This window comes from Babesia bovis, chromosome 3 (assembly GCF_000165395.2).
Source record: "Babesia bovis T2Bo chromosome 3, whole genome shotgun sequence".
Taxonomy (NCBI): Eukaryota; Apicomplexa; class Aconoidasida; order Piroplasmida; family Babesiidae; genus Babesia; species Babesia bovis.
In genome coordinates, this window is record NC_010575.1 from 1,517,164 (window position 1) to 1,536,121 (window position 18,958).

The 18,958-nt window shown below is 38.2% G+C and overlaps 10 protein-coding genes across 10 annotated transcripts; 6 read left to right on the forward strand and 4 right to left on the reverse strand.

Annotated features, from left to right (window-relative positions):
- Positions 1-136: 136 nt before the first annotated feature.
- On the forward strand, positions 137-1,837 carry BBOV_III007000 (putative pyruvate kinase). The gene has a single exon (XM_001611779.1). It carries the CDS (start codon positions 206-208, stop codon positions 1,733-1,735), a length of 1,530 nt encoding a protein of 509 aa, XP_001611829.1. The 5' UTR covers positions 137-205; the 3' UTR covers positions 1,736-1,837.
- Positions 1,819-2,808, forward strand: BBOV_III007010 (large subunit ribosomal protein L46 family protein). The gene is made up of 3 exons (XM_001611780.2): positions 1,819-2,403; positions 2,439-2,570; positions 2,605-2,808. The coding sequence occupies exons 1-3, from the start codon at positions 1,885-1,887 to the stop codon at positions 2,770-2,772; spliced, it is 819 nt and encodes a 272-aa protein (XP_001611830.2). The 5' UTR covers positions 1,819-1,884; the 3' UTR covers positions 2,773-2,808.
- Positions 2,696-4,358, forward strand: BBOV_III007020 (short chain dehydrogenase family protein). Its single transcript, XM_051767897.1, has 4 exons — positions 2,696-3,110; positions 3,147-3,852; positions 3,888-4,119; positions 4,157-4,358. Exons 1-3 carry the CDS (start codon positions 2,759-2,761, stop codon positions 4,030-4,032), a joined length of 1,203 nt encoding a protein of 400 aa, XP_051623477.1. The 5' UTR covers positions 2,696-2,758; the 3' UTR covers positions 4,033-4,119; positions 4,157-4,358.
- Positions 4,004-5,305, reverse strand: BBOV_III007030 (3' exoribonuclease family domain 1 protein). The gene is made up of 2 exons (XM_001611782.2): positions 4,447-5,305; positions 4,004-4,409 (listed from the first exon to the last, which is right to left on the reverse strand). Exons 1-2 carry the CDS (start codon positions 5,188-5,190, stop codon positions 4,029-4,031), a joined length of 1,125 nt encoding a protein of 374 aa, XP_001611832.1. The 5' UTR covers positions 5,191-5,305; the 3' UTR covers positions 4,004-4,028.
- An 843-nt stretch (positions 5,306-6,148) lies between these two features.
- Positions 6,149-7,247, forward strand: BBOV_III007040 (AP2 domain family protein). The gene has a single exon (XM_001611783.2). It carries the CDS (start codon positions 6,151-6,153, stop codon positions 7,240-7,242), a length of 1,092 nt encoding a protein of 363 aa, XP_001611833.2. The 5' UTR covers positions 6,149-6,150; the 3' UTR covers positions 7,243-7,247.
- Positions 7,248-7,618: 371 nt separating this feature from the next.
- Positions 7,619-8,081, reverse strand: BBOV_III007050 (Ubiquinol-cytochrome C reductase UQCRX/QCR9 like family protein). Its single transcript, XM_001611784.2, has 3 exons — positions 7,933-8,081; positions 7,763-7,886; positions 7,619-7,701 (listed from the first exon to the last, which is right to left on the reverse strand). The coding sequence occupies exons 1-3, from the start codon at positions 8,049-8,051 to the stop codon at positions 7,660-7,662; spliced, it is 285 nt and encodes a 94-aa protein (XP_001611834.1). The 5' UTR covers positions 8,052-8,081; the 3' UTR covers positions 7,619-7,659.
- A 493-nt stretch (positions 8,082-8,574) lies between these two features.
- On the forward strand, positions 8,575-11,543 carry BBOV_III007060 (Restriction endonuclease-like superfamily protein). Its single transcript, XM_001611785.2, has 8 exons — positions 8,575-10,320; positions 10,357-10,475; positions 10,511-10,649; positions 10,685-10,822; positions 10,858-10,938; positions 10,976-11,202; positions 11,243-11,302; positions 11,338-11,543. The coding sequence occupies exons 1-8, from the start codon at positions 8,680-8,682 to the stop codon at positions 11,456-11,458; spliced, it is 2,526 nt and encodes an 841-aa protein (XP_001611835.1). The 5' UTR covers positions 8,575-8,679; the 3' UTR covers positions 11,459-11,543.
- BBOV_III007065 (uncharacterized protein) lies at positions 11,249-11,873 on the reverse strand. The gene is made up of 3 exons (XM_051767608.1): positions 11,591-11,873; positions 11,516-11,555; positions 11,249-11,480 (listed from the first exon to the last, which is right to left on the reverse strand). The coding sequence occupies exons 1-3, from the start codon at positions 11,801-11,803 to the stop codon at positions 11,434-11,436; spliced, it is 300 nt and encodes a 99-aa protein (XP_051623710.1). The 5' UTR covers positions 11,804-11,873; the 3' UTR covers positions 11,249-11,433.
- A 69-nt stretch (positions 11,874-11,942) lies between these two features.
- BBOV_III007070 (uncharacterized protein) lies at positions 11,943-15,486 on the forward strand. The gene is made up of 2 exons (XM_051767232.1): positions 11,943-12,392; positions 12,432-15,486. Exons 1-2 carry the CDS (start codon positions 12,042-12,044, stop codon positions 15,474-15,476), a joined length of 3,396 nt encoding a protein of 1,131 aa, XP_051623478.1. The 5' UTR covers positions 11,943-12,041; the 3' UTR covers positions 15,477-15,486.
- A 1,824-nt stretch (positions 15,487-17,310) lies between these two features.
- BBOV_III007080 (putative N-acetylglucosaminylphosphatidylinositol deacetylase) lies at positions 17,311-18,372 on the reverse strand. The gene is made up of 2 exons (XM_001611787.2): positions 17,864-18,372; positions 17,311-17,827 (listed from the first exon to the last, which is right to left on the reverse strand). Exons 1-2 carry the CDS (start codon positions 18,126-18,128, stop codon positions 17,331-17,333), a joined length of 762 nt encoding a protein of 253 aa, XP_001611837.1. The 5' UTR covers positions 18,129-18,372; the 3' UTR covers positions 17,311-17,330.
- Positions 18,373-18,958: the final 586 nt, after the last annotated feature.

Genomic DNA, 18,958 nt, shown 5'->3' on the forward strand with positions numbered 1-18,958 from the left:
TATCCAAAATTTTGATGTGTCGAAACGGTGATATATACAACGTCAGCTACTGCAGCATGAAATATATAGGTAGGGGTCGTAACATATCCCCAAGGCGCCACACATATGACAACATCACTAACAATCCTTCCATTCTTTTTGCTATAGCAGCTTAAAGTAAACAACACCCAATATTCCAATTCAAAAAGAATTTCAAAAGCTCATAATGGCAACCATGAAAGACATTTTGGGTGTAGAAGCTGCCCAGCTCTGCGATATCTCGCTAGACACCATTCGTAGACCCATTCAAAAAAATGACCTTCAAAATAAACACACGCATATTGTATGCACTATGGGTCCCGCCCTGGTGTCATCCGACGCCATAGTAGAACTCATCGACGCTGGTATGAATATTTGCCGCTTCAATTTCTCACATGGAGATCATGTATCACAGAAACAAATGCTTGACAAAGTTCGCGAAGCTATGGCTAAACGCCCAAACGCCAACATCGGCCTTTTGCTCGATACGAAGGGACCGGAAATCAGAACTGGCTTACTCAAGGATCACAAAGCCATTACACTTGTACATGGTCAAAGCCTTAAGATCACCACCGACTACACAATTGAAGGTGACAACGAATGCATATCATGCTCTTACCCAATGCTTACTACTTCGGTCAAGGTTGGTGGCATTATCCTCATTGCTGATGGAAGCTTATCCTGTGAAGTCACTGAAGTCCACGACAAGCACATTGTTGTGAAGGTACTTAACAATGCAACCATTGGTGAAAGGAAAAATATGAACCTTCCAGGCGTAAAGGTGGAACTTCCGGTCCTCGGAGAGAAAGATATCAACGACATCGTCAACTTTGCCGTGCCACACAACTTCGACTTCATTGCTCTCTCTTTCGCCCAATCAGCTGATGATATTAAACTGTGCAGGAAGGTACTCGGAGAAGCAGGCAAACACATTAAGATTATCCCTAAGATAGAAAACGTAGAAGGACTTATTCACTTCGATGCTATCCTCGACGAGGCCGATGGTGTCATGGTTGCCAGAGGTGATTTGGGTATGGAAATCCCACTTGAAAAGGTTTGCATGGCCCAAAAGTATATGATTAAGAAGTGTAACGAAAAGTCGAAGCCAGTCATCACTGCAACGCAAATGCTGGAATCTATGATCAACAACCCAAGGCCAACCAGAGCTGAGTCATGTGATGTCGCCAACGCTGTAATGGATGGAACTGACTGTGTCATGCTTTCGGGTGAATCAGCTAACGGAAAATATCCAGCACTTTGTGTACAGCATATGGCGAAGCTATGTTTCGAGGCCGAGAGCTGTTCCGCTTACCGTAAGCTATTCGGCAAGGCCATTGCCGAAACCAAAACTAAAGTGTCTGATGAGGAGGCTCTCGCTCGCTCAGCAGCACTTCTGTCAATGGAGCTCCATGCTGCTGCCATAGTCTGCGTAAGCGATGACGACAAAATTATTCGTCACATTTCCAAGTGCAGACCTGTTTGCCCAGTATTTTCGTACTCGCCCGAACCACATGTGGTTAAGTACATGAGCGTATGTCGCGGAGTAAGAGCCAAATGTGCACCAAAATTGTCTAACCAGGAAGCCGATGTTGCCGCTGCTGTTGCTAGTGCCAAGGAAGCTGGCACTGTTAATGCTGGTGATAGCGTTGTTGTTGTCTACGCTGTTGGAGGTACCATATCTACTGGAAATAACTCAATCCGCGTTGTCAAGGCCTAAATTTTATTAGCCTTATTCAATTCATATCCACGTCTTCGTGATTCCCCATACACAGGACAAACTTTAAAAACCTTGAAATAATCATCTATCTTTTACACATTTACATTATTTGCATTTACAGCAGTGTTATTAAGTCACTGCGCTAACGAATGTTACGCTGTGTACCCAAGTTTGCAGGCGCCAGGGCACTCACGGAACACTGTGGATGGAAGGTACAACTCGCTCTATGCGTGGACAGACAACCAACTGAATACGTAGAACCGCCAGAAGATAAAGCATATAGGGAGTTCATTGAAGCGTGGAACTCGGCAACGCGCAACCAGCTAAAAGTGCCACGTCTGTCTACCATAGAAAGCAAAATTACACATAAGATCACACCTTCAAAGGAAAAACTCGTCACTAAAGCGGACAAGGAGTCTGCAACTAACATAGAGGTGTCAGGTGAACTTGATACTCTTCTAGCTGGAGAAATTTCTTTGGTACCTACCAGAAGACGATCAAAGCGAGGCGATCAGGAAGTCAAGAAAGTCGAAAAAGTAAATGTAGACAACGACGTGAGAAACGTTGAACGTTTGTCAAAAGAGTGGTTGTTTCTCTTAGTCAAGCACAAGGTTCATGGATGGAACCTGCCAACAACTGACCTCTACCACGGAGAAGGCCTTAGACAGGTTGGTAATCAATAAAAGATTGCCACATCTTGCAGACATTGAAGCGGATTTGTGTTGAGCAACTGGGAAATGAATATAACCCATATTTTATCGGGTATGCCCCGTTCTTATACAGAACAATTCCATTTGACAAACTAGACGAACAAATAGATATCAAGGGTAACAAAGTAAGTAGCATGTCACTTGACTTCATTTATCCAGGTATTCTATTTCAGAGCCAGACATATACCAGGCACAACATTAAACATTAACACTGAAGATAACCATATAATAGACCACGCCTGGTTTACATTGGAAGAAGTTGCGAACAAAGTCAACGATCATAGGCTAATTCAAGCACTGCCAATACTGCAAAATGGCGTTCCATAAACATAGTAAAACCAACAGAGTAGCGCCGCTTACTATGGCGTGTGCCTATGATCCATGTTACCAAGCGATATTCTGCATGTTGTCGTTTATTCTATTCAAACTATATTCACTATGGAATTCTGGATTCGATGTCTCAGCTCTTGAGGAACGAACGTTAATTGCACAGTTGGCTAAATCGTACGATTTTCCTTGGTTGGCATGGATTGTGTATTTACAAACTCCACTGATGGTCTTATTGGTATTCAATTACGCATCGAAGACCATAGCACAAGGAACTAAAGTCCCACAAATACTCATAAATAGAACTGATATGCACCGGAAAGTGGCTATTGTAACAGGTATTTAACATATTTCATGTAATCATTGGTGGGCAGGAGGCTCAAGTGGTGTTGGCAAAGAGGTAGCATGCCAGCTTCTAAAATGGAATTGCAAAGTGGTAATCACGGCGCGTGACAAAACAAAAGGTGCTAATGCTGTTGAGTACCTAAGAAAACAGGCAAATGTTGACTTCAAGATGATACAATTTGTGGAAATGGACCTGAACGACCCAAAGTCCATTAAACTGGCAGTTGAAGAAATCTTGAAAACCAATGCTTCCATAGACTTTTTGATAAATAATGCAGGGATCGCGACTAACGTACATCTCAATGCATACAAACAAGAAGCTATGTTTGCAACAAATTTCCTTGGACATTTTCAACTCACTAAGTTGCTAATGCCTACCTTAGTAAGATTCAAAGCAAGAGTTATCAACGTATCAAGTATTGCACATTATTACTATAATCCCAACAAGGATACGATTTTACGTGATGGTAACACTACCAATATGCCATATAATACTTCAGCACAAGTATACTACGGTCGATCTAAGTTGTTCAACCTCTGGCACGCGCAGGCACTTCAACGCAGATTTGACAACGTCGGCAATAAAAATTGCGGACCGGTTGCTTTTTCCTGTGGCCCCGGTATAGTAGCAACACCGCTTCTGGAACGCTACTCAAGTATTGTATTACCCAAGTTTATCTCAGCAATTGTCAACCAGTTCACCAAGAAGCCGAAGGAGGGTGCCAACACTATATTGTAAGTTTAAAAGGTGTTATATAATGTGCTTGTAGATATCTATGCGCATCGCCGTTATCGGATTTAGTGCCCGGTGGCTACTACTATGAGTGCCAGTTGGGATACGTAAGCAAATATGCACAGAATGTGGCTCAACAAGAAGCACTATATAAACTTGCCGATAAAATGACTTTAAATTAAATGTCACTGTTTGAAATGCAGCTTATAACATCAAGTGCCACTGCCTTCAAGCCAGAGTATATGTCCGATGAGATACCGGGACAACACGTTAGGTTTAATGGTTGTGTAACGAATGAACCGTCAGACAAACTCAAGCAATATACACTCACTGATGTCCCGAGGCGCTCTTCCTCGCTAGTTGGATCAACGAAAAATGTTTCCTCACTGAAACGCAAAAAGGTTACAGTAAATGGTAATGCGGTAATTGTAAGCGGTATTCCAACATACGAACCGGGCAATATATTCTGCGATAAATAGTCAACCAGGTTGTCATTCTCCAATTCTATTCCTAACTGCTGCTCTATTGATCGCCTGTTGTTATGGAGCAGCTTCATAACCTAAATGAATAATGAAATACGTACCACCTAAACAAACCTCGGCATCCCCAGACAAAGCACTCTCTATAAGCTTTTGGTCAATAGCACGTATGATATAAGAGCCTGAAGTGTTGCTGATGTCGAGAAGCACAATAGGGAGCATTGCCTTCCTCAATGCAAATGAAGCAACCATAGCGCACGAATCAGTAAGGTTGCCATCGTATTCTTCGCATACAATAGACACCTCAAACTTCCATATCAAGTTGCGCTGAGATAGGTATTTACATACAGCGTCTGTAGATTGACTAGTGACTCTTTTTAAAATATCCTCAAAGCGGAACTGCGATTTCGGTATAAGATCATCACTATTGAGAACATTAGACAACATAGATGCAATGCTAAAATTCAAATTAGCACTGTGCCCATTAGCATCATATATGTAGGATTGTACTTGCTTCGGTAACTCAATGTCCACAGATAGCAAATCGTCACTACCTAACGAAGGAGGCATTATTACTTCACAAAAAACAGGAAGCGCTTTAACACTGCAATAAACATGTGTATCTCCTAACGTCAAGCGTGTAGATGATATCACAGCTCCATCTCCCTCAAGTAGATTTGGAGGAGTATATCTTCCCTCTAGGTCCGACACGCTAACAGTACGGAATGCACGGAGCTTCCTACCATCTGGACGCACATTCTGACGCAGATATTTTTTGTAATATCCTGCGGCATCAATTTGACGATGCACATCAACCGGGAACTCCGAAGAACTTGACGAAGGTTGCATATCACTAGACATCGCAACTAATAGATGATTGTGACCGCCAATTAACTAGAATACAAGTTTGACACTATTGGTAAAAATGAAAATCATTTTCATTTAACTGAATCAGAATTTTTAACTAGTGTGTGGAGATGTAATTAGGTGCTTGACACATAGGGAGTGGAGATTCCATGAGTTATATAGTAGTATTGGGAGTAGGAATACGGTGTTATATGCAACATACATTCTTTGTCTAGTATATCCACATTGATCAAAGACTAAAACACAATCATTAATATGATCATGTGTTAAAACAACATTGCATTACCTTTTCGGTGGAGATAAATTACTATGTAATACACCAATACAGTATCAAATGCAGCATATTTAACACTTATAACGTAGTAAGATACACTTTAGTGTCTTGTATAATAGGATGTGTAACCCAAAGCGGCATATTCCTATGTTCATTCCTAGACAAATGGATAGACGCAACAAATACCAGATTTCATTGATCCCGTTATGTGCTATCTTTTGTCAACTATACAAGCGAAAATGCTTCTATGGATACTCAAATCTATACAATATCATAGCGGTACACCGTGAGTCTGGGGATTTGGATGATCATAGCGGGACATAATTTTCGGATCCAGGTCATTTAGAAACCCGTCGTTTACTAACAGTAGACATCATCGCTATGCATCAATCGCCAAAAGTGCTATGTGGTAATACCAGTAGTAACAATCGCTAGCAGCAAGTAATTTCGACGGTGAGCCCTGCAACCACATCTATGCAGACGCATTTGGCTCAAAGAAATTTAAGCAACGCAGAAATTCATGCCATTAACTGCACATATGCCTTTATGAATGTTTATATATTTTTATCGCTAATTTTCGCTAGAGGAAAATAACGACGCTCTCTTGAATATTGCTGATATTCTATGGGTGTAGGATGGCCGATGAACAACAACACGTACGACAAATCCCAAATTTAGCAATGCATAAGTATCAAAATATGGCAACGAGTGGGTTACAAATGGGTCCCATCAGCCAAAACACACAGCAAGAAAATATTATGGGACGTGCAAGCTCATATGATCCTAGGCAGGCTGTTGATGGACCAGTGTATAGTAACAACACAGAACTATATGTAGACGGTATGGTAAATGATCCATATAATGGTATGCAAGGCTTATATGCACAGGATCGCATTGCCACGCCGAAGGATCACCTAAGCATTGCCCATCTCGCAGGACCACGAGGATCCTTCATCCTGAATCAAATCGCCGATCCGAAAGAGTCTGGGATACATTACGCACCTCCGAAACATGGATGTCTAATAGGTTACAATAAACTACGCAAGCCAGGACAATACGGTTACCAGAACGAATGTGACTTATACCTTCCACAAGGAGCGCATTCCGATCTCTCACAATCAGGTATAATTTACAATGATTGGGACCCGAGGGACTATGCCATGTATCAGGATAACAGAGGTTCTGGAAATGACAGTGTGAACTCAACAGTCGATGGTGACTCTGTGGAAGATATCGATGATTTGATAGGACCAGACGGAACCTTGCCTCCAGCTAACAAACGAGATCCAATATACACAGCAATATCCGGTTTGAAATGGAAGGCGAAAAGTAAAAAATGGGTAGTAAGATGGGATAATCCTATAACAAACAGACGAGTCTACAAATACTTCAGCGGTGTTAGATACGGATTCATGGGAGCCCACAAAAGAGCGAAGTATTACCTTGAGTTCTTGAACATATCGGTTGGAAGACTCGACACACCCAGTGTAGGAAACCCATTCTGTAAAAGAACAGAAGGCCCGCCAAAGGGCAAAGAAAATAAAGGTTTGATGCGGAAGCTGCTTAACCGTAATAGACCGGAAATCGTACTCAAGTCAAACCCAGTCATCTATGGTTACCCTGGTCAGCAATCTTATGGCCCTCCTCTGGAATATGCAGAACAACAAATGCAGGAAATTAATTCTAGACCGGTATATCGTTACGGGTCACGCATGGATGACCCATTCTGTCTCATGGATCCAAACCACTGTTTGCAGCAAACAAACCAATGAACACACAAATTGGAGTTTATGAAGTATATTTAGTGCCCACATTCCTCGTTATATCACGTTAGAGGGGAAATCCGCTCAGGCGGTGCATGAGAGATCACTATGCTTCAACATCGGATACAACAAAAGGCATACACATATGCATGAATATTTCATCCGCAATCGCCTCATGTTACGCATCATAACTTGTAATCACGCTAAAGAGAACAATTACTGCTCAAAAGAACGAGTTGATTTTTTGCCAAATTTTAATCACAAAGTTCTCCATTATTTGACTCACACTGCAGGGCAGGACTGTGGCAATCACTGCTTACTGATGGTCCATACAATTGAATTTGACCATCATAAAACGCAAATACGCCAATTTTTAACTATTTATGCATTTTCCGATAAATATTAAAGTATTGTGTTGTTAGCCGACTATTCTTCTGGGCTCTGGTACGGCAAATCAATGTACAGGCGCTGTGAAACATATAGTCATCTCAAACATAAACAAGAGCTATCATGAAATATTGAAACTTACACCTCTGTTTACTCTCCTCCACACATAATCGCAGACACTTCCTACCGCATAACAACTCATACAGCCTCCGGCAATGCTGAACAGCCAGTATCCCTTGCTGTATTTGAGTACATGGTTGTATATCCTGCATTTCAATAAATACTGCCTAAAGAAACAACTGCAGCTCTTACCTTGTGGAATTCAAAAAGGATGTCAACGGGGATAAAACATCCATACCACGACGGCTGCGCTTCAAGCTATCCCAAACCCCTTTAGGGTATTGGTCAGAATATGGGCTGCCAAACACCATTTTGTTAGCCTTTTTGTTGTGTAATTTGACAACTGCTATGATTTAGCGACGCGCGAACTTGTAGGTCCCCAGATACATGGTACATTACAGCACCGGGATTATAATATATACTGACACAATGTACACATGTACTATTTTATTGTAAATAATGTGTATGCTTTGTGTAATAATGTTCTAGTGTGTACATCCGTACAGTAGGGACTTCGAGAACCATCTAATGTCAACGCCGTGCTACGAAAACATCAATTGTTAATGACAATCTATATTGCTCATTTATATTTTACTATTCTACTGTGTAAAGTAGGATTCAAACGTTATTATATATTATAATGAACATAATCCACCGCAAAAACATCCCAGTCTAACCATTGCCGATGATTTCCTCATGTCATTAATTTAAAGTATCACTTAGCAATATACAAATACGAAAAGGTAATATGGAAGTCTCATTGTCGCTTTAATGCATATAATCATCCACAATTTGTGGTACCTTTTTTGACGTACCATGACAACACTGTGCTGCCATTTTTAGTAAAGGAACATAATCTATATCACAATATAACGCACATTTATATGGTATATCTTTTTTCTAACAGCATATATCAGCATGAAGGTAATAAATCGTTAAATGTGTAGCTGCAAATATAACATCCAAGCGATGATACAATTATGGGCGCTTTTCGACATGTTTGGCTGCACATTTATGTTGATGTGTATATGTGAACTGTTATACTCCTTCAGTACCTTTACTAAATCAAGGTTATATCGTGGAAGGCCGGCTTTGTTTTTGTGTGCCTTGTGTCTTTGTATCTATTATTACAGTGGAAGATATGGCAGGGTCCCATTGATCATAGGGTGGAGTAATCATGTGTCGGCACTTACTCTAGAAGGTACTTTGCGGCACCCGAAGTTACTCCTACGTTCGCATTACGTGAAGGTACCATGGGCACATCTTAATTTTATCAATTCCACGTATTATAGAGGTGGCAAATTAAAATGGAAAGATAATTTGGTTTCATTTGCGTCAAAATCAGATAATACAAATACCAACAAACAAAATGGAAAAGATAAATCAATTAGCGGAACCGAGATTCCAAATAAGCCCAAACAAAGAAAGCCTTCCATTGGATTCAAAATTAAAAGAAAACCAAGTGACAGCGAGTTTGTCTCACCAAAAATTATTAAAAAGCCCCTCACAGTTGCCGATGTAATTAAAAAAAGGATGATTCCGCAACCGCCATCGTTGAATGAAACACAAAAGGTTTTAGATAGGAAACCGTATAAGCGTTTAGGAATACCAAAGTTAATTAAGGAGGAACAGGAACGAATATGTAAAAATGACGCATTTTTGGATAAGTACTTTCACGATTATCTGACTAGTAAAGGAACGCATTCAGATATGAATGGTGGTATTACCGAGATAAGTCCAAATCTATTCTCGGATAAAACAGAAAGACAAACAAGCACCGATAATGATACAAATGAAGCATCGGGAAATTCATATGTTTATAGCGCTGAGGAACTGTTGCATATATGGGACACCAAAGGCAGTCAGTTTTACACAAATATTCCAAAGACAGTGGCTCTGTTGCAGATAATACGTCGTATAGCTAAGGAGTCAGATGCTTCAATAGATATCATTAAACGTATCAGAGATCATTGGTGCTTTGGAAGACTTATCGGCAGTGTCGTTAGACATATGAAGTATCTTTCTCGTATCGAACTGCCACAGCAGCTTATTGGCTACAAAAAACTAGAGAATATGGTACCTAAGTTCAGCAAAGAAGAAATGGTTTCAATATTCGCAGTATTAGACTACTTTCGTTACAAAAATGACAAAGCAGTTACTGCAATGGTAAAGTATACGGAACAATATAAGGACTTCACAACTAGTGAAATAATTACAATCATGGGATCGTGTATACGACTAGGTATAAGTCCACCTAATATCATTGAGGAATATGTCAAAAGGTTAAAAGTAGAGATTAAAGAAAAATTGGGCAATGATGACCATGAAGCCAATGATTTTAAAAATTATGCCTATATCCTGCACATTTGCACTAAGACTCAATTTATAGATGCAGAGCTATTCAAATATATAGCAGAGCACTGCAAAAAGCAAAATGATATAGAGATAAAACAGCTATATCATGCATTCTCATCCTTTGCAAAGCTGCAGCATATCGATGAAGACCTCTTCCAACATATATATAGGTTGTTGCTTCCTTATGTCAAAGACTTCACTAACAAATATGAAGTCTATAAACTGGTGGGTTATTGTGGATTGTTAAGACTATTTGTGTAGATCAGTCGAATAGCCATGACCAACTCCAAACCCCCTAAGGAACTGATTGATGCACTGGCAAATTGGGTATATCAAAACGTCCAACAGTTCACCCCGAGAGAACTTGCAACCATGATAAGGTAAATATAAACTTCTATTGTAATATGTGATTTAGGAATTTGGCTGTGAAGGACTATTACAACGATAATTTGTATAACCACATATTCAACTTGGAGATGTTTATCAACCCACCGTCAGTCAAACTATTACAACATATAAACTTACATATGAATCAAAGTGAATCAGTGTATGCGGTAAGTTGCTCAAAAAACTCTTAATTAGTTATTAGTCTTATTTACAACCATTAAGGAAGTCGGAGCTTAATATTGCCTTCAGTATGGCTTACCAGGCATATCTAGGATACCAATACCTTTCGCCGAATATTAACAAAATAGAAATACCTAAAGACGCCGTGGTGAAATTAAGAGTGAGTTGTAGTGCACTCAATCTATAATTTTGCAGAATATCTATGTTGACGGTATTAAACAGTTGGCATTGAACACATCAGCGAACAATATAGAAATCGTGGATCTGTTGAAAGAGGTATTTAGTTACGATCAACGTTATTATGTACTATCAGGCATATGGAATAGAAGCTTACGTGGATTACACTACCGAGGATGGACTTATGGTGGACGTTGCCATTCTGCCATCGAGCTTAACCAAACATACTACGAAGATTGATGCCAAAGACTTCTTAATGGACAAACGATTTGCTATAGAATTTCACGGGCCTTATCACCATATGCAGAGATCGACAGACCAGTTTCCGCCGCCACTAACTCCATCATTTTTATATAAAGAAAGGTATGAAGAAGCATCTGATTATGCATAAAAAATTGTTCAGATTATTGAATGCCCGAGGTTGGGAAGTTGCAAGACTTCACTATTGGACATTTGTCCCATGGTAAGTAGACATTTATATCTACAAATGCGATACAGGTTGACAAAGGAGCACAAACTCAGGATTTTGGAATGTATGTTGCCTACGTGGATTAAAAATGTCTGTAACATATCCGGTGAAAGCCACGATACGAATCAAATAGCCCCTTCAGTCGAATGATGGATTACTTCCTCTTGGTATTCTGATATACTATCGTGAGAATGTTAGTATACTTACCTTCTAAATGACATTGGCAAATGTGATTATTAATTATTTCCTAATAAACTATGAATCTCAATATATATGGCGTACCGAGTCGTCGGGGAATTTCAAAATGTCGATATATTCCATCACTGTAGTAGGTTTCTTCCAAGGAAGTACCAATGGCTCTGCCTCTGTTTTATGTGAGGTTCCTGAGTGTATTGCATTCGATAATATATTTTGGATTTCATCTTTCGCCTTCTTTCCGTACCCATGTCCCAGTAGAACCGAGGTAAAGATAAACAGTTTCAAAATATTAATCATCTTGAATGGCAAAATATCACTTGTAAATCAATACGAAAGAATAACGTCCCATCTTAAAAATAGAATAACAATGTGTGTAATACCTTTTGATGTGTAACATCATATAGGCTTCTACAACGCCGCCGTATATTTTAACATGTAAAATGTCTTCACGCTAATATTTATCTTATGACTAATCATGTCTTGACAAATACAACAACAAACGGTATGGAAGGATGCATTGTTACACCCGGCAACGATGAAGTCCCAAATTAAAGGGGCGATGCGAGCAAAACGAATTCTCAAAAACGCTACGGTTTACTGGAAAGGGCAAAAAACACCGCTGTTAGACATACCATTTACTGGATCATTCAGATATGTAAGGCTGCCGAATGATAAGTTGGCGTTAGAGTTGGTTAGAGGAGCTTTCCTTGGCTTTCGCAGGCACGCTGCTAATCGATTTATTAAAGCGTTAGATCAGCATGGAAACAATTTGTTTGAATTGTCACGTGTTGGCTACAATGCTAACTATTATCGCAATAATATAGACAGCATTCTACAAATGTATATAGAAAGGATGCAACTTGACCATCTGTTTGCACTCTACCAGGTACGCCTTTTTAGAATGAATATAATACATTATATGCAGATTAATCTCAGGTGTATTACAGCTAATAATGAGGTTAAATATTTATTAATAGAAGCAATATCGCAAAAGATTGTTAATTTCATGAAAGAAGCTACATCTTATGATACAATTGGCAATTTTCTAGACAATAGCAAAGGTATAATTCGGACAAGAGAAAAGCGCTTTAAAAGGCATATAGCTAACTTTATTTTTCAAAGTCATCATGATCTTGTGAAAAGTAGAGCACAGGTATTTGATACAACAAATATATCTTGTGGTGATTCCGCCAATGTTGTGGAATTCAAAAGGAAAAGGTTGTTCGTGGGTGACTCAGGTATTGATGAAAGTGTAACCAACAGTTCTAATTCGTTTACGTTAGACGGACAAACGGTGGACAATGTGCCCATATATGGAAATGGTGCCGCCCTTGGTATGGCAGCAGATACCTCAATTCCAAGTAGTTTACAGTGCACCATTACAGGCTATAGTTCTGATTACATGGAACATGATACGTTTAAAATGCCATTGGATATTGGTAAATGCTTACGAGGGCAAAATATATTACATGGGCCTCATATGCCTAGCATTGACCATGAAACAAAAAGTGAAGATTGTTTTATATCTACAAATGTAATTGCATTGGTATTTAGCCATCTATTAAAGGTAAAATATTGGCATCGTGGGTTTCCTTTCCATACATGGATAAACCAATATTTTATCCATAATGCAAATTTATATCACCCTATATTCGCCAGGCTTTATATTTCAAATGTTGTCTCTTTATTCGATAAAAATGCCATTCCAAAAGAAGTGGATGCATTGTGCGATTTAGTAAAAAAGGATATGGCAAATTATTTAGAAAAAAAGTTATCCACACAAGAAGCTGTGTATATACAATTATACGGATATTTACAAGAGACTAATTTTGGCATAACTGAGCTTGTCGAAATGTTCTCTATTGTAAAACGACTATCGCATATAACTAGTTTTAGGATGTTATACGAATACTCTGTCAGGGCATTGACTGACGCTTTGTTGATTACACCAGTGGACCTGACAACAATCAACAGTATTACCAATATATGCAACAGAAACGATATTATCGGAGGTGTGGAGAGCCTTTTACATGTTATGGAGATAAAGATGATGCAAAACATTCATACAGCCACCTGCTTGGATATCTGCGGCATGCTACAGGCCCTCTATAAGCACAGTTTACATAGCCAGGATTTGGTTGATGCCATTGCTGATAAGCTGGATACAGACGACATTGATGATATCAATGCGTCAACAATTGCACTATCAATCCAAACTCTTGGTCGGATGCAAGCCACCTTTCGGAGCAACAATTTCCTTCATAGGATATCAGATATGTTTGTTAACAATCCTCAAATGTTTTATGACTTATCTGAATCACAGTGTTCTGGTATACTTTGGGGATTGTATAAGCTTCATTTCAAGCATTCACGTTTGCTGGAAGTGGCTCTCAGGAGGTATTCGTCCAAGGATTTGGGAACGCCCAATGTCAATTCATTGGTCATATCACTGTCTGCCTTGACACGGTTTGACAGTTTCACGAATGCATCAGTACTAGTGCATATCTACCAGTTAATACTGAAAAATATTACAAACATGACAATATCCACATCACAACAGCTTATCACCTGTGTCACCAGAATGTTGGAAAACATCACACTTTGTGGATCCGACCAAAATAGTTATAAACGTATGCAAGTTATCAGCGGCAAACTGATTAGCTCTACAATGAAGCATGTTTGTGAGAGACTAATGGATCAAATAACAACAGCGCAGGCTGGCGCCATGCTGAATGCCCTATTTAGGTCTGAGCAAAGGACGTCCGAAATAATCGCACCGCTCATCGCATCTATCACAGGAACGTATCGCAAAAATATTGACTGGCAATCGAGTGTACATGTACCAAGGAAGAGTATATTTGCATATAATATCATGCCCCCTTGCCCATTCGACCCTGAGGTATGTGCAAACAAACTGGAAAAGTTGGAAGTGACTCATTTAGTTGGCATGTGCGAAGCTATACACGGTCTTGACTATTGGAGTCCATATTCGCTCCATCTAATGCTACAAATTCAAAAGCAGATCAAACCTCAGCTACATGACATGAAAGCAACTCATATTCTCTCCTCATGTATATCATTCGTTAACTGGCATTTTACAGATATACAGTTAGAAGGACCCAATGATGACAATTCGAATCAGCATAAAAAAACGAAGATGGATATATCCAAAACCGTGAATAGTATGGTGGGTCATGATATCGAAAAGCTTCGAGAGGCATTCAACAGTTGGTTTGATGACACCCAACATAGCTGCTTACCCGGTGTTGATATTCTTCAACATTTTCATATGATACTAATGAGAAGCCAATGGAAGGAAGACTTTCTCTTGTGTTGTATAGAAAGTTTGCATAGGCACGCTAATTTCTTATCAGCGGCATCATTGCCCTTAAGAAGGTTAAAAATGGTGTATGATATGTTACGATTCAACATATATCTAAATGGTAATGTCGGTCACAAGATGAAATTGCCACTATATACGAATACCTTTACGGCAACACTGTCTTCCTTTTTAATATTGGAACATGTGGCTCCTATTCAAGCATCTCATATACCTATGACGATGCCTTACAACCTGGTAGAATTTCTCACGGAGTTATATAACATTTCTAGAACGGAGTCTTTCCACAACTTCATATACGAAAATGGTGGGGGTGCCAGTGGCCTGACTGATGGTAATGAGGATGAGGATGATATAGGGTTAGAGATCGCCAATTGTGATCTTGTGGTTAAAAGTGGTAATGAAGTCCCACAAATTAGACCACTGTTAGTAGATGACAGTTTAGATAAAATGGGGGCCGATTTATCGGTATCATCGTATCATGGCCACCAAGGATCAGGGGCTATAATTCACGTGAAAGATAAATACATATATGTAGATCCTGTCATAGGGGGTTTCCGTACATCACTGCTCATTCTTGATGCTAAGCGCCATTACGTACCTCACTTAGTCGAAACAATATATAGTTGATTTCATCAAGTAATTTCATTTTACAACTAGATCAGAATGGTTACATGTTATATAATCCAATGGAAATTCTTGGTTGTTAAAACTAGGTCTTATACTTTTTGTTAATGTTGTTTCACATGTTTTCATTTACATGGCAGAAGTGAAAACACTTTTAAAATCTTACTTAGCAAAGAAAAACACAATTTTGTGCTACATGGAGTGTCTATTCACAGTTAAAACTTTCTTTTATGTTCATAATAAATATAAATGTTAATGGTTAACTATTGTAGACATGTTCTATTTCATATACAGCATCCATTTCTTGATATCTATTATTTTCAGTATATCCGATTCCATACATAGATGTCAGCAAGACGTCACGTAAGTTATATGAACTCAGCATTGCAGAAAATGCTTTCATTGCAAAGTTCTTTAAGATGGGGATGGAACAAATTAATGTTTAACCGTGATTATAAAGATGGTTATGGATGATATATGAATGATTGAGATTTATAAACCCTTCAGCAATCAATAGACGTTATTTGTCACAAATATTCATTCATGTGAGATTATCATAGGGTATCAAAATTAAAAAAATAATGCATATTCCAAAACAATTTGCTCTGATTATTAGGTGGTTTAACACAAAATAACAATATTATATAAAAATTGAAATTGCAGAATTACCTTTTACGTTTTTCGCAAAATTCAATAGTTGGGCATTACCTTATCTTTCCCACTGTGAAGTGCAGTTATAAAATATATATATATATATATATATCAATGACATCAAAAGGTTTAGAACATGATTCATCTAAGCTCAGTTTAGCCAATGTTTCACTATCTTGTCGATATTACCTTAATGTTCGAAATTATTATCTCATTACTCTCATGGTAGAATTTAAGGTTTTTTAACAATCATCAAAAAGCAGTGTAGTGCCATTATTAATGCGATGGAGATACTATTTAGCAGTGATTTAGACAGGAAATATGATTTTTTGCCACAATACTGTTGGTTTCACAAAGTCATTTGGTGGGAATTTGAGAAAGCATAAAACCCAATTTTAAAAATTCATTGTAAGTTATGATTTTACAGAACATTTCGATTGTGGTGCTTTCTGCGCAATTTATTATCATCGTTTAACCGATTATTAAAGAATCATCGAACATTTTAGATAATTGGGTGGGCATTTTTGCGATTCGTATATTCTGATTTTTCATTATATTTGGCATGTTGTACAATCATCTCCCATAGAAATACAAATTGTACATTCTAGGGTGTTATTGCCCCTATCAAATGAACTATTAACTCATAAATATTAGAGATACTGAATAGATCACATGGATGGGGTCTCCCATACGTGAAAATATATGTAGAAAGGACCATAATAGAACAAATATACCAACCCATTAGCATACCTTAGGTCATTTGAAGTTTGCGGGTTGTATACATCGAAGATACAGAATGTCTGTTATTTATTACCTACCTAATGTTCAACCATGTGATTCAATTTGACAAATTTTATCAAAGAATTTATGCATACGGCTCTATATCATAATATGTGTTTTAGCTATATACGTAACTGATTGTCATATTGTGTCTCTTCGTTAACTACTCCAAAACTGTTTCTGTCTGTTATCCGGATGTGGTGTATTTAAATATTCATTTGGATATTTGAAAATTGGAAGCATATTAATACTAAATTTCTTAACAATGCTAACTATATTTGCGGCAATCTATGGCAGCGACAAAAAGTATACTACAACGACTCATAAATACAGAGGTCCTCCATCGGGTTTCTATCAAAACTAGATCTATTTGGATAATGACTACAAGGACTACGAACATGAGCAATGTCAATAGCTGCGCCGCAGTTATTCCACCATTATATCAAATGTGTTGGTATAACTATACGAGGAAAAAAGTACCCACATAATGGTGTACCATCTTTGTTGTGATTTATGTATAGCCATATTACGTCCAACATCTAGTGGTGAGAATCTGCTAATACTAGGCGGATTTAAAAACGATTTTACAATGACATATGGCGGGAAATATTTCACAAGTATCCCATGTGACCTAAGGCACCATACACGAATATCTTTGTAACGTGATTTCATCCGTTTAACTGCCTTATGGACAGATTTGTGATTTGGGTGACCAGAAACGCCATGTTCGTCAAATGTAAAAACCATTTTAGCATTAACTGATCTAATGAAATCTTCCACCCTATGCGATACTGCTTCAATGTTCCAATCATCTGGGCCATCTTTAACCGATGGATCATTGTCTATGATGCAATTCATGCTATATTTTCTACATATTTCCATCATTTCTTTTGTACGTCGGTCACCTTGACCCATGTAATCACCTGCTTCCCATAACGCCATCTTAATAAGTCACTTACCTCTCGTCAAACATAGTAAATCAAGATGGATATTTTTGATAATGGGACAAGAACCAATATATTCTAATAGTGGAGTGAAAAACATAGACTCATCATCTGGATGGGCAATAATAAAAGCTATTCTTGTAACATCCTCACCGTCTCCAACTTGAGAAATAAGACGGTCCACAAATTGCCTGTTGGCACTTTTAGATAACTGATTAAATGTTTGCATTAAAATCACTGCAATCAGGATGACATACGATCGTTTCATCAAGTCAGGCATCTTGATGTAGTATTACCGTCCAAATATAGAACATTAAATCATTACGTATGAATGATGAAGTAGGTGTTGCCAATTCTATCAACTTTGACAACATAACGGTTAACGATGTAAAACAATCATGGAATCACATGACCAAATTTTATACAAAATATACCAAAGTGAAGACACGATATGCCTCTAATTAACCATCTTAGAGCCTATTTGGTGAAAATGTTGACCTAATATTTACGCCAATGTAATTAATTTCCGCATTACAATTAATATCTCTGTTGACTCATTTACACACTGATACCATATATGTTTTTCTTTAACAAACTCTTCTCACACGTTTACAACATCTTTAGAAATTTATCATTGAAAATCCACGACACACCGTTCCATATCTACGTCTTTTCAATCAATTGAATAATTTGATCACATTATTCGAGCAATATTATCTTTTCATAATGAAGTGATAGGATTCCAACTTTATATTTTAAGGACAATCATGAACCGATTAATACAATTCACATATCGTAATTACGTCATTAAACAATCACAATTACCGGCATAAATCTTTCGACTTATTTACTAGTGGAGCAAATGTGTAATGTGTATATGCCATTGATGACAATGGTACGTACATTACAATATTAAAACTCAATTAAAGCATTATAACGGGAATCATACACGTTGTTGTTCGATGTGTACATAGTTAAGGCGTTTTCATTTAATGAGTTATACGTCCCTCCGTTTCACAAATTTTCTCCCTGAATACTAATTGTCTTCGGTTAGCGTTGTTGAAACTTGAACCTTATTACGGTTATTAAAAATGTACTGAAATGCCTATG